The 15,198-nt window shown below is 41.6% G+C and overlaps 2 protein-coding genes across 5 annotated transcripts in view; one reads left to right on the forward strand and one right to left on the reverse strand.

The window, feature by feature from the left end:
* The window catches only part of ZNF277 (zinc finger protein 277), a 145,785-nt gene extending 135,400 nt beyond the window's left edge, over nucleotides 1–10,385 (reverse strand). Inside the window, exon 1 of the mRNA XM_037836352.1 lies at nucleotides 10,211–10,385. Within this exon, the coding sequence (XP_037692280.1) occupies nucleotides 10,211–10,370 (160 nt within the window). The 5' untranslated portion in view covers nucleotides 10,371–10,385. The remainder of the gene's footprint in view (nucleotides 1–10,210) is intronic.
* Nucleotides 10,386–10,578: 193 nt separating this feature from the next.
* The window catches only part of DOCK4 (dedicator of cytokinesis 4), a 460,132-nt gene continuing 455,512 nt past the window's right edge, over nucleotides 10,579–15,198 (forward strand). For 2 of the 4 annotated variants that reach the window (XM_037836356.1, XM_037836355.1), the window contains exon 1: nucleotides 10,580–10,951. In XM_037836356.1, the coding sequence (XP_037692284.1) occupies nucleotides 10,915–10,951 (37 nt within the window). In that variant the 5' untranslated portion in view covers nucleotides 10,580–10,914. Of the gene's footprint in view, nucleotides 10,952–15,198 lie in introns of all 4 variants that reach the window. The other 2 variants (XM_037836357.1, XM_037836354.1) reach the window with 2 other exon arrangements.

Consider the following 15,198-nt stretch of genomic DNA (forward strand, 5'->3'; position numbering starts at 1 on the left):
CTATGTAATTTTATTTAACAGTATTTGCAAACTATTTGATCATGAAATTCACTTTGTGTAAAAAGGTATTGTCCCTTTCTGTCTTATAATTCTATGGAGTCCTGGAATACTGTCCCTAGAAACATAAATAGAATGCTAAATTTACATTGGCTCTGTCTGCTTCAATCACATAGATGAACAAAAACGAAAACACAAATTTCTATGAAAACATCTCAAAAGCATGATGGCAAGAATGATTTCTTTTCAGTTCATTACCTAGAAGATTTTCATTTATTTTTAATTCATTTAGGCTGTAAGAACATGTAAATTTGCATGGTTGGATGTATTCTGGGTTTCATGCAAAGAAAGCAATATAGGATTGTGCTCTAGTTATAGAAAAAATAAAAAAGATCATATGAATGGGGGAAATTATTAATATTATAAATTAATCTGTTCTGTTAATAAACTCTAAGACATTTTGCAACAAAAAGATCAAGAACAGGAATTTTTCTCTGTGGAGTCAAATTCCATGTACTCTAAGGTTCATGAAAAAGAAAGGGTGTTATCACCTTATACTTGAGAATTATATTACAACAGGCTGATTATTCACAATTAATGAGCTCAGGGTTAGGAGTTCAGTGGCCAGATGGGCAATTGTAATGACTTGTCTGGCTCTAAGTCAGCATGGCAGGGTCCCTAAACCTACCAGCAGTCTTGGCTCTGTTCAGCAGGGGAACACCCCCAGCCAGTGGCTCTGCATGAACCCAGTCTTGTAAGCCTCAACTCCACGTGCCTAATTTCTTGGAACCAAATCCCAACTTGTATTCCTTTTTTAGTAATTGTGTCCTCAATTTGCTACTCTGATCCATAAATTGTGTGACTTGATGCACCAACTACAATCCATGTTCCTCTAAACTTGTTTCTTTAAGGCCTTTTAATAACCTCACTTCTGTCCCTAAAGTCGTTTACTTGCCCTTGGGTCCCTGCTACCTGCTACCTGATCTTACCACCTGTCTGTAATTCTAATTCTTATTGACGACTGTCACTATCATCTTCTCTTTATGGCGTTTTCAGCCTGCTGGGCCTTCCTAATGACAGAGTCCAAGCAGAACCCCACCTACCAAAAGAGAATCTTCATATACAATCTGCTCCGTCCCAGCTCATTTCTCTAATGTCAGTAACTTCCCTACAGGACTGTGAGATCACCCGACTTCATTAACAAAGGCATATTATTTAAGTCTAGTTTGGGTTTTCATGTCTTTTCCTTTGTCAAGTACACATAATTCCTCACTCAACATTCCCTTCCAGCACATTGTTACTTGATTAAACTTTGAACTTGTCAATCCTTTCTGTAGGATCAGGTTCTAACACTTGAGACTACATGATGTGGCTTCTATTAACCTTTCCAAACTTCTTTTCTATTGCTCCTATTTACTCACCACTTTTTCCAGGCAAAATGAATTGACTTGGTAACTCCCTGTATATGCCCTTTATTTCCCCCATTGCTTCCTCCCTTTGCCTGGGTATGGAATGTTTTTTTTCTCATTTCGGCATGTTCAAATCTTTTTCAACTTCAAGGCCTAGTACCATCTGTTGAGAATAATCTCTTTCTTGCTCAACTCTGATTCTGTATCACTCTGATGGCCCTTAGCACTTTCTACCTTTAATATGGTTATTTATATACTTCTTATATCTTCCCCATTAGTGTATAAGATCCTTGATGGCAAGACCTATACTGTTTTCATCTTTGTATTCCGTAGCATCTAGCACATAAGCATGCACACAACAGATGCTTAATAAATATTTTTGAATAAACTGATAAACCAAGCCTCAGTTCTAGCAACAGCTCTTTCAGATTTGTACTGTTAATTGCAAATAGAGAGGAGAGAGGTTGGGGTGAGATGGTTTGTGCCCTAATGATCTGTCCATAAACTCTTGGAGTAAGGGACTTCAGAAGCCATCTATCGCAGTGGTTCTCAACCACTTAAGACTTGATATAGCCAATGAATGAGTCACATGTGCAAATAATTCTTGAGGGAATACCTATATATATTTTTCCTTTTTACACAGACTCTAGGTTTTGAAAACATGGGCTTTCTAGCTGTAAGCTTACTTCCTCTTTTTTTCACTGATATCTGGAAGATGCAGTTGAAAGGATGCTAATAAAATCCTAACTCACTCACTTACAAACCAAGAAATCTTGACTATGAGTCCAAATGACTTCTCTAACATCAGAGTCAGAAGCAGAAGTAGGATTAAAACTCAGGTTCTCCGACTCCTTGCCCAGTGAGCTTTCCACTAAACAATGCTGTCTGTGATAACTGCTGCTGGAAAAATAACTCAGAGTTCCAGTACTAATAGGCCATTAGCATTTTTTTCCTTCATGAGTGGGTGCATATTTATAACTCTTTCAGAAATCATTCCTAATCTAGTTTGTAAGAAATCCCTATAAGCATTCTTTGCGTCCTTCCTTTCCCTGCTCTCCTTCCGTTTGCAGAATTCAGTTGTATTGTGCTTTAGCAACCACAGCATGATTGATGTTACATTACAGTTCAGCAACAGTTTCTGCTATTAATTGCTTTATAATGGTAATTACGACTAGTGGGTACAAGATATTTTCTAATTGTCTATTACTGTGAATAGTGCTTGTTACATAACAGAAGCCTGTTAAATAAATAACCACAATTACAATTCTGAGATCTTAAAAAACAAATCTAAGTATTTGGATAACAACAGTTAAAAAAAAAATTAAAAGGCAGTACCTCTATAGTTACTTGGGGCAAGGGGAGGGTTCACCTTTCAGTTAAAGCAAAACAGGATATGAGGACAGAATCAGAGAAACCTGAAAACTAAACTTACATTTCCCTTCTTTTAAAATAAACACATCTAAAAGCTTTTGTTTGCTCAGTTCCTCAGTCAATGCATACATATCAAATGTATGCAGATTCACATGTATCCATTTCCTCCCCCACTGAGATAAGGAAAAAGAAAGCACGCTATAATTAGCTCCAGTAGGATGTGAACACAGAGCCCTACCAACCATACTGAGTGGTCCCCATGGATAAGACCCTTCTTCCTTTGTGTCCCATACAGCATCTAGCCACCATAGTGTCAATCCACCTTCACCATTTAACCAACAGCAAATGCCATCACAGTATGGCACTGCCCCAGAGCATGGGGTCATCCAAAGGTATAGGTGACAGAGTCACTGTCTTTAAGGGGTTTATATGTTACAAAACCGAGGATTTGATTTCAGTTCTAGCATTCTTTGATTAGTCTAAAATCATTTTAAAGTCATATCCAGACTTTTGTTGTAGGAGTAGCAGAAACAGGCATAATAAAGAAGTCACATGACTTGCCCAAAGTCAAAGAGCTTTTAACAGACAGCTATGTTTGAATCCAGTCCATCCAATTCCAAAGACTGGGCTTGTACCCTCTACTGCCTCTTGCAATGGACCTTCATCGTCAGCATCATTCCTCCCTACATTTTCACAGTGCTTCAAGGTTTAGATGATGCTTTCACACATACAGCATCACTTCACCTCATGACACTGGCAAGGTACTTGTGCCGGTTTGGATGTATCATGTCCCCCAAAACACCACGTTCTTTGATGCAATCTTGTGGGGGCAGACATATTAAGTGTTGATTAGGTTGGAATCCTTTGATTGAGTGTTTCCATGGAGATGTGACTCAACCAACTGTGGGTGAGACCTTTGATTGGATAATTTCCATGGAGGTGTTACCCCACTCATTCAGGTGGGTCTTAATTGAATCACTAGAGTCCTATAAAAGTGTTCACAGACTGAAGGAGGTGCTGCAGCCAAGAGAGACACTTAGAAGAATGCACAGGAGCTGAGAGTGGAGCTGGAACACAATCTGGGATCAGCAGACACCAGCCACATGGCTTCGCAGCTAACAGAGGTTTCCCGGATGCTATTGGCCTTCCTTCGGTGAAGGTATACTTGTGTTGATGCCTTAATTTGGACATTTTCATGGCCTTCAGACTGTAAATTTGTAACCAAATAAACCCCCTTAATAAAAGCAATCCATTTCTGGTATTTTGCATAATAGTAGCATTAGCAAACTGGAACAGTACTTATCAGCATCCTGTTTCTGAGGAAACTGAAGCTCAAAGAAGTTACATGATTTTTCCCAAGTTTCCACTGCTGCTAAGCAGCAAAGTGAGGAATAGAATCCAGGTCTTCTAACTCCTATTCCAGTTTTTCCTTCCACACATCCTGCTTACTCAGTTAATTTAAATATGCTACATATGGAGAAAGCCTAATAGTATCCCACATTGTCTTACATCATTTAAAATATTCTAACACCTCTCAGTTGATGACTTCCCCTCCTAATTCCCACTAATGAAGCACAGGTTTAAGTAGTGTTTAATTCTAGAAAACTTTATTGGTTCCTAGAGCTAAAAATGGCACCCAAACCCAGTTGGTTATCTTGCAAACACACGTGACTGATCACAAAGCAAGAGATGGCAAATCTTTACACTGTCAGTGAAATGTCAATTCATTCAGAGTCAGATGAGTTCATCAAATAAACACAGCAAAAATGAACCTTAATTCTGTGGCAAAGTTCTCCAAGTACACCTAATAAAAACATTTAAAGACTCAATTTCTGGAGATGGCAGTTTATTTACATTGCTTGTCTCTATACTCCTATGGATTTATGTTTAGAAGAAAGCATGATTTCGTTCTATGAATCTGATCAATGCCATCTTCACAGTGTTTCAAGGTGGAAGTGTGTGTTGCTGGGGGCAGAGCTATTCTTTTGCATGTGAGAGGTCTATGTTAACACAATGAGAAGCGTATATAATTTAGTGTCTCAATTTATCTAACTGACCAAATTTCTCAACAGAAACTTGCTCTTGAAGTGGAGAAGAAATATTAAGGCTGTAGCACTCAAAATCAACACCTGTGCCACCCCTGGCACACATGCCAAAGATGTGCCTACAGCTGTGACTTAGCACTCACCATTCACTTATTGAAGACTAGGCTTGTGTATCTATCATCTTACCTAATCAATATCTCAGTAAGACAGATATTATCCATTTTACAGATGAGAAACTGAGGTTCAGGGGTTGATTAATGTGTCTGTGACTGGTAAATAACCAAGATTTGACCCTAAGTCGGCCTGACTTCAAAATATAAACTCTCTTCACTATGCCATACTGCCTTTCCATAGCAACATTAGTTTGAGAATATATTTATGTTTAAGGAAAGTCCATTTTAGACTTTATCCAATGGAATTTAATTACTATGAAATATCACTACAATAACTGTGAACAGGCTAAAGTCCTTTTCACTTACAGTGACCTTGTGTAAGTTATTCTGAATCAGTTTCCTCATTTGCAAATAAAAGCATCTTCCTCTGGGGCATCGTATGCCGTAAGACCTGTGCAAGCATTTGAAACAGTACCTACCACAGTTAGTGCTCAACAAGTTAGCCCAACTTGTTTTAGTGACCACCACCACCATCATCATCAACATCATCATCATCACCAACATCATCATCATCATCATGATTTTATCTCCTATAAATACCTTACCACCTTGGGTCCCCTGTGTTTGTCATAGGAAAATAAAAGGAAGTTCTGAAGGAACAATTTTTTATTCTTCAGTGTTTTGAAGGTCACCTGAGCTTCTTGCTGACTCTGAGTGTCGGTGTGGGGTACAGGCTGGCCATGAGGGTAATACTGTGTAGGGGTAAGAAAAGATATGGAAGATAATATAAAGGGCTTTCAGAGCACATAGTTGCAATACTAATAGGCAGCACCAACAGACACTCTGACAACCCCCAAATTCCAGGAATTCACTGGCAGCATAAACAGTTACCACCAACACATTCCTAAGCTTCCTCTGGGTTACACCACATGGTCCAGAAATTTAGATTGCTTCCTAAGTGAATACAGAATCAGAGAGCAGGCAGTTTTATTGTTCAATTAGGCATATCTTTACAATGAAAGCAACTAATATTTATTGAGGTCCAACTTTATAACAGGAAATATGCTGGCTTCCACAAATATATAACTCAATGAAAAATAATCACAGTAACTGCATGGTAGGTATTATATTTTCATAATCATGCCATACAATTAACCAACATTACACAGCTACTAATCATTAGACTCAAAACTTAAATACATTTTTTTTCCAAAGTAGGGTCTAGCCCACTTTCCACTGTCATGCCAAATATTTAAGACTGGACTTACGACTTACTACTGGTCTGTGGAAATAGTATAACAGCCTGTGGAAATCTGGAAAACAACCATAAAGATGATGAAACCCCGATTTCAAGATTCACGTGGCAAGCCTTTAGATTTATAGGTTCAAAGTTTAAGAAGGTGGATCTGAAGTATCCTTTTAAAAAATCTAATCATCATATAAACAATATTAGAACTTCATTAAATAAGAAGACTGGAAAATTATGCTAAAATGTTAACTATGGTTACTTCTGGCAGAATAACATCAGTAAGATGATATTCAGCATTTTCCAGTTGGTTTGTAAACTTTCAGAAAGATAAAACTTCTACTCAGTTTTTTATTCTACTTCAATTCCTCTGCTTAAAATAGCTACATTCTAAATACTTTGAATAAATTTTAAACAGATTCTGTTAAACTGTTATAAAGTGCTTACTACTTGCAGCTCTGTTAAGCAGTTGATATATACAAATAACATAAGACAATTACTGTCCTCCAGAAGTTCACAGTCTATGGGGTAGACAAATCTGTGAAATAACTACTATCTAGTGTGGTATGTGTGACAGTGGATATATAGGAAGGGAAGTGGGGTGACTAAGGATGCAGCTGGAAAAGGAGACTTGAACATTAAATGCTACACTGAGAATTTGGGTCTCATTATACACACGCGAGAATAACACCGAAGCTCTAAAGTAAAGAGCCACCAATATCATGTAAAATGTGGATTGTTCAGAATGTGGATTAAGGAGGGAAAATCAAGAGTGAGCACATCAATAGGAAAGTTTTGCAATTGTCCAGGCTAGAATTCAGACTGGTCAAACATTTGTTAAACAGTGACAGAGAGCCAGGCAGAAAAAACAAATAAGACATGGCTATAGTCCTTTAGAGTGCAGTCTTGGAGCTGAGGGTGGTGGACAGATAGGGCAGTGATGGCGAGTGGTAGTGAGGGTTAGAAATAGACTGCAGTAAAGATGAAGAGAAGAAAAAGATTTAAAAGACATTAAAGGCACAGAAAATTAAGACTTTGTAACTGATCAAACTCTGGACCCGAAGGCAAGATAGGAACCAAGGCTGCTTCCTAGGTTTCTAGCTTAGGTTTGATGCCATTCATTGAAATCGAGAATGCAAGAATGAGCTGACACCACCTGCTACCCTCCATTTCTTTTAGAGACATTACAAATGAGATAATAAGGTCTCCAGAGAAAAAGCACTATAAATCCCAATTAACATTATCATGATCTACTGGGCATGCACTTGGACAGAAAAGAGTTGAGAATCTGTCAGCATATTTTACATGAAGACAGAGGTTAACATTGTCAGAAGAAACTATCTCCATCACAAAAACCTCCTAAAGGCACTGCCAATTAAAAAAATCATAGATGTGTTATTTTGCTGACATTTAACTCAAAACAGCAAAAGAACAAACAACTCTCCACCATAGTGTAAGAGATGCAGAGTCTATTTACTATCTGTTCTTAATTTTACGGGACAGTACAAAATCCTAGTTACTGTTCACATGCATGGAAAGCAGTGTTGTGAAAGACTTGAACTAATCAGTTCAGGGGCTTTCCTGGAGAGGGATGGAGCTCCGGGAAGTTTGGCAACGCAGTGGTCTCAGTGAAGGTGCTGTCCCTGCCTGCACACCACACCCCGGGACTCATTACTGCAGAGATCAAGTAGAATTACAAGAATTTCTATAAAATGATTCCCTAGTGCCGTCTGTCCCAGGCTATTAAACACACAGATTGACATTTTAATTAGAACTGGAGGGAAACTTCTCAAAAGAGACAGGTTTCTAGACATTAAAACGGAATGTGATTTTACAAAGACAGACAGGATAACTTAAGCAGCTGCCTAACAAAAAACATGAATATGCTTTTAATATTGTTACCTCCATCTTAAATTTGTATCACACCTAGCAGGCTTTGAAAATATTTGGAAAAAGTCATAGAATGATACATAATTATATTAAGGGGATATTTAATTGCAACTTTACTTTCTTAAGCATAACATAAAAATCAGCCATTAAGCTCTCCCTCTGACAGCTGCAAGTCAGTGAGAACACAACTGTGCAATACTTGAAAACAAACTGGAACCTAAAATTAAGCTTTCTATCCAAGTTACTCAATTCAGTCCAACAGTTACTGAAGTAATGGTCCTGTATTAATGTTTTCCTCAAAGATGGCAAGGATGGGGGGCATGCACTCTCATATACTGTGGTACTGGTGGGAATGTATGCTGATTCCTTTTAAGATGAAACACTGGCATCTATCAAAAAAATTAAAGCAATTGACCCAGCAATTTCTCCTCAAGAAATACACAACCAGTAGATAAGGATATGTTTATAAAGCTGTTTACCGAAACATTTAAAAACTAAAGCCAACCTAAATGTTTATTAATAGAGGAATGGTTAAAGTATGGCACACCCATTTTATGGACTAAGATGGGCACAGTCTTTAAGAATGAAGCAGCAAATGTACTAATATGGAAGAGTGTCCCCGATAGACCACTGAGAGAAAGAAGGTAACAAATCTTTAAGTTTACATAGAATGATTCCTTCAAAAAAAAAAAAAACAAAAACAAAGCCATATAAGTGTGTCACATAGGAACATGTCAGAATCCCTTAACACTTTGAGAGTGGGACTATGTGTTGGAGGAACTTGCAGCTTTTATGTCTGAATGGTTTGAAATATTTATAATGAAAACTCTACTCATTTAAAAATAACCAATGATTTTTAAAATGTTCTGCAATGTTTTTGAAAAGCATGCCCAATTTTCTTAGTTATGAATTAATCTTTAAGATATTCACCAAAGAGTTTATATTTAGATCTTAAACTGGTAGCTCTCTGGAATTTCCAGAATTTGGAAAACCTTAATAGTCTGTTACTATCAGATAAGAGTTAGCCAAATATAGGGCCAACAAAAATGAGTACCAAGGAACCCAATAATTAACTGTTTAAGGTGTGGATAAAATTCTATATTTAACTCAAGAGCCTACTAAAGATTTACATCTTTGATAGAGGAATTGGAATGAATAATTTCAGAGGTAGGGAGCTCCATTGATGGGAAGTGGGAAGAAACTGCACTTTATTTCTGTGGGCTGAGATACAAACTTAAGATTAAATGTCGGTTTAACCGTGAAAGCAAAAACAAAGAAAGAAGGAAACAAAAAAACCTCAAAAGGACCGAAAACCAAATTTAAGCCCCAAATCTTGCCCATCAGAAAACGACAACTTGCTGTGCTAAATCACATACCAAAAACAAAAGCACAGATTTGGAGGGGACAGACTAAAGGCAAACGAATAAGGATGGAATTCCTAAAGACAAAATTTTGGTTTGTGATCTTTACAGTGAAAAATGGATCAGAGGACAAGTTGAAAGTCAAGCTGAGCCAAAGGTGCTGTGATTTATCATCACCTTTCATTTCTCAAGCCAAGAGTGAAAATTACCACGTCCTTTCCTCTTTCTCTAAGAATCCTGCAAGTGAAGATCTCCTAGGCGGCACATTCAATTCTGTAGAACACTCAGGGCAACCAATGAGCGGAAGGGGGAGGCTTGTGAGACAAGCAGTTTCCCTTCAGACTCTGCTCCAGCCAGCAGCTGGCCAAATCAGTCGAGACCAGTGACCAGCTAGCGACTGGAAAGCCACCGAAATGCAAATAAAACACATCTCCCCAGGCCAAATCAAGCACACCGAAGCGAAGGCGGGGTACTGGCGAACAAGCGCGCACCTGACCCATACCCATTCAGCAGCGAGTGAAAAGCTTGGAGCTCGAAACCGGAAGAAGCCCAGAGAGTCCCAGGCTGTGGAAGGCGATTCCATCTCATTTTCTCCGCCCTCTCAGGACAGCTTCTGCCAATTAGTCGCCCCTAACCCCACCCTGATCCCGACCGTGGCCCCCTCGCGCCCAGGTGGCCGCAGAGGTAGCGTGCTGTGGGGATCAGCTCTGCGGCCGGCTGCTTTCCTAGGCGGGAGAAAGAAGACAAACAGCCCACACCGTAGGGGCCCGGAACTCACCCTCATCACGGACACCCTCAACTCCGCCGCGGTTACCGCTACAGTCCTCCTCCCCTCCGGCAGCAGCCCCTTGGGTCTCAAGAGCAGCCATCACGCGGCTCAAGAGCAAGGGGATGGTCGTGGGGCGGGGATGGTCGTGGGGCGGGGATGGGGCAGACATGCACCAATGCAAATGTGGCTCCAGGCTAACTTCCTATCAACGCAGTTTTCTCCACGCTCACGCCGCGCCGTCAAGCTCTGGGCCAAAAGGACGTGGCGAGCGGCCTCTAATTCCCGCCCCTCGCCGCTAACGGCACGCCCCTTCACGGGATAGAGGCAGAGAACTACAATTCCCAGCATGCTGCGGAGGCCCTTGGAAGGCAGGGCTGCAAGAGGCGCCGGCGGGCGGGGGTGCGCCCGAGAGTGCCCCGGCGTGTTCCCTTAGTTCAGTGAATCAGAACAATGACTGCGCCGCCGGGTCCTCGGTAGCGCGTCGGAGGACTGTAAGCAGCCGCCGCCGGGAGAGCGGCGGGCGGCGCAGTCTCGGCGGCGCGGTGTCAACGCCCGCTGGAGATTCTCCAGCGCAGACCCTGCCCAGCGCCCGCAGCCCCGAGGAGCCACCGAGCTCCAGGCTGCAGCCGCTACTCCCTGGCTGTGCATTGTTGTGAGCTGGAGAAGGGGTGCGTGGATTACAAAGCCTGAAGACCGCCTAGTCGCCTTTAGCCATGTGGATACCTACGGAGCACGAGAAATACGGCGTGGGTGAGTCTGCGTGGGGCGAACTTTTATTCTGCTGTGGCCGGAGCGGGTGCGCATTTCGTGTCTTTGCTCCCGCGCCCCTCTTGCTCCGCCTGGCTGGAAATGCCTAATGCTGGCATCGCGCAGCGGGTCCCGGGCTTTGCCGGAGCCAGCCCGGGGCAGAGAGGTGCGCGCCGCGCTGCCTGCCGGGGTCTCACCCCGCATCGGCTCCCGGAGCGCCCGGACGGCTTGGGGAGCGTGCGAGTCAGCCCGCCCGCTCCGGCCTCTGCCTGCGGACCTGCGGAGTTTGGAGTGGTACGGAGTGTGTGTGTGTGTGTGTGTGAGTGTGTGTGTGTGTGTGTGTGAGTGTGTGTGAGTGTGTGTGTGTGTGTGTGTGTGTGTGTCAAGTTGGAAGAGGAGGGAGAACAGCGTTCCTCTGCCTTCTGCCTCTTCCTCAAAGCGGCGGGGAGACGGTAGTGGGCTGCAGCGATTTCTCAGGGTGGGGATGGAGCTAACAACAACCGGGCGCAGGGAACAACCCCCAAAACAGAAGGAAGGCGCAAAACCTTTCCTCTGGCTCCGGTCAACATTGCCAGAGTGCGGAATGTGGCACAGTCCTCAAAGAGCCGCTCTGACGGACCAAGCCCAGTGCAAGCCTCATCCTTCCCTCCCATACAGGGTTTATGGGGCGTGTGTGTTGGAAGTGGGGGGATTGGTAAATTTCAGTATCTGCGTCGCTTGGCTCCCTTGTCTTAGGAGAGGAACGGGTATTTCAGAAGTGTTTTTACTTCTGGCTTCCCTTGTGTCTGGGGTGACGGTGGCTGTGGAGTGATAATGGTGAGGGGAATCTGAAAGCCTGGGTCTTCAAGGCAGGGAGACAGCTTTTAGGAAAGGACTATCCTGACTCTGGCTTTCGGAGAAAAAGGAACAGAGTAGCGCTCGCCGTTCTGTGCAAAGGTGAACAACAAAGGACATTAATGTTGACTGATGAATACAGGAGTCTCTCTTCCTTTCCCTCCTCCCATTTCAGGCCGATTACAGTTCCCGTTTTTGTTGTTTGGTTTCAGCTGGGTTGCCCCTTGACAGTTACTCCTTTTAGGGTTGTGACTATTAAGAAGCCAGGCTCTCTGACAAGCCTGCAGCGACTAAATGCAATTATAACCTCCCAGAAGGTCTAAAAGAGAGAAAGCATTATGAGCATTATGGATTTTACTAACACTTTTTATTTCCTACAATGTCTTGTCCTGCCCATTGGTTTACTTTTTGGCGGTGGTGGTGGCCGACACGTCTAGTGATTTAGATATGTAAAAATACCTGCTTATGCTTTAAATTCATTTTCCTGCAATAAAAAAAATCTGGAAAGCCTGTCCTGGGAGTCATAGTCACAGGGGATTTGTTTTCAACTTCTGGGGACAGGAATTTGGAGTCCACTGGAAAGCTTCTGTGATTAAACAGCGTCATCCCTTATTTTACATTACCTTTTCTGGATTGTGACTGGTTCGTAAGACAATAGGTTGTCCCGGACCCACCTTTGGGAAGGGCTTTCAGTTTTCACTCTCTTAAAAGTCTGAGGGAAGCCTTTGCCATCCACTCTGTTGGCAAGGAGGGGATGCTAGGTGGTTGTTATTTTCCTTCTCTTCACTCTCCTCTCTTTTGGGTAGATGAACCCTTGCTAGGGAGAAGACTGCCTTTGCTGCACTGGTGAAGAGCCGGAGGGCATCGCCTCCTTACTGGATTTAACACTCAGTGCAGGAAGTGCAGACCCATCCAGGCAACTCTGTCCCGCTTGGAATCAATCCCAGATGTTGCTTTCTTCCAAGTGTTAAATTATACAGATTATGAATGGGATTTATTTTCTTGATTTCTTTATGTGCCAGGTCACAGCTGGGTTGCTGTTATCGATTAGTTTTTCTCTCCCCTTTCTTTACAAGCTGTGGGCAGAGGCTTAAAACCACTCTGGGATTTCCTGGAATGGCAGACCGGATATTATCAGTCGAGTGTTTTGGGCTGCAGCAGACACCTTGGTTTTGGCTGGTTGTGATTTGATTGCCTAGTGGGGGGTGAGGTGGCCGGGGCGGAAGGGTATGCACACGTTTGGGAAAAGGGGGTTGAGTAAGAGGTAAGAGCAGAGAGGGGTCTTCTGCCCAGAATTATTGCTGCTGTGTTCATTTGTACAATATTACACATACAGGAATGTTAATCATCTTTTATTAATTTTGAAGCATTTGGCTTGTGGAATGTTTAGCTGTTTTTTAGAATCCATCTGTTAGGCTTTTGTGTGTGTGTGTGTGTGTGTTGTGAAAATTTTGTTAGGGTATTTATGTGTGGACTTTATTTCTCACTATGGAGAGCATCATTTGTAACTGCCTACGCTGCAAGTTTTTTTGTTTGTTTGTTTTGTTTTTTAAACCTTGAATTGTGTATGTGTTTTTCTCATCCTTATAAACACTAAAGAAAATATTTCATGGGCACTTGTGTTTGGCTGATTATCAGGTGTTGTAGTAATTCAATTTCCTCATTTTCTGAAATCAGTCAGCTTTTGTAACTTGGAGTACCTAAAGTTTCAGTATAAATTGCATATTTCTGCAATGACACTTCTTATCTACCATCATGTATGTATGGAATAATTGTGTCTATATATTTATGCTTAAATTTCAAGTAACAACTGTAAAAATGGATAAAAGTACTTAAATTTTATACCTGTAATTAGATTTATCAGAGGTAGAGATTGCTCCCATCTGATGGATGGGCACCATCTCCTCTATTTAATTGATGAATTATCTTAAAACAGTGTATAATAGTCGTATACCTAAGTGTTCTGATTCTAGGAAATTAGTGATAAAGCTACAGACCTGAGGAATAGGGAACCTTGTCTATTTAAAAAGATGTTAGTAGGCACAATTGTACAGATATTTTATCTGGGGAGATTCTAGTTAGCTCTTGATCCTAATCCAGACGCGTCTGTCACCTGTGTGATGTTAGTTAAGTCACTTAACCTCTCTGGGTACCAGCCACTGTGTCAAATAATATCTAAGGTTCTACCCAATGCTAATTTTCTAGAGTTTTTCCAACCAAATGTGTCCTTTGGATGGGAAAACATCTCCATTGTTTAGAGATGCTGTGACATATAACACTTTTGCTGTTATATGTCTCACATAATTTTAAACCAAGATCACAGGTAAGCAAAAGCTACCTGGCACGCTGCCAGAAATGAGGTGGTGGTTGCTCACTTCCTCAATCTGTTTAATTCCCTTTCTCCAGTAGGAGCCCCATGGACAGTGACTAAAGCTTTCAATCGCCCCCTCACAAATTTCCTTAGGATCAGTATCTGCCTCCTGCATTCCCTCATCTGTCATCCTCCCCCTCTATCCAAAGTGTTGGACATTATTCACAGAGAAAGTTAAGATCATTGCAAATGTATTTCTGCATTCATTTGTTCAACAGTCATTTATGCAGTGTTTCCAGGTAAGCCAGTGAGTCTTCTTGAGTCAAAAACTATACCTCTCTCTCAAACCCAGCCGGATGATTTACATGTATGAATCCCATTAAGCTTGGCCAGAAGAATATGAGCTGGAGATTGATCAGTACAAAAAAATCCGTGAGCCTTAGTAGAAACAAAACTCAGAACAAGCTGATCTGAAGGTCACAAGTGTCATTTTAGGAATGAAGTATTACAATACTAGTATCACTTAAACCTCACAAATATTCCTATACTCCCTTTCTCTTGAAGTGGTTTTTGAATTTGAGTGGGAATCATGTTCCTTTTGAAAGCGTCTTCTATTTTAGGGAAAGTGGGATCTTCTCTTATACAGGATCTTTAGAGTAGCATCCCTTTCTCTGTATTGGTTGTGTGTGAGAGAATTTTGAGGGAATGGACCTTTCCTCTTAGCTGTTTTCAGTTTCCAAGCTAATGGTTTCTTAAAGCGTTTCCTGTTTGTGGTACCATGATGTGTCCAGATAATGTGAGTAGCCAAATAATGACATGCTTCTTGGAATTGTTTGTGGCATTTTGAGCCTGGCACAGGATTCTAAACTTTAAGTGGAAAGAGAAGAGGAGTGATTTATATCTCCAAGTAAAGTACCATTGAAAGACTGTGCAGACAGTGGGATGGCAACTGATGTCCTTGATCTGGCCTCCTATGGGAAAAGCCTATGAAAATGTTTCCGTCTTTTGGTCATTCTCCTAAGTGATGATGCTTTCCAAAGGCCCCACAGTAACAAAGAGATGTTGCCTTTCCTCTCTGATCTTGTTTTACCAGAGGCTGTTTACA

Source organism: Choloepus didactylus, chromosome 5, assembly GCF_015220235.1.
Source record: "Choloepus didactylus isolate mChoDid1 chromosome 5, mChoDid1.pri, whole genome shotgun sequence".
Classification (NCBI taxonomy): Eukaryota; Metazoa; Chordata; class Mammalia; order Pilosa; family Megalonychidae; genus Choloepus; species Choloepus didactylus.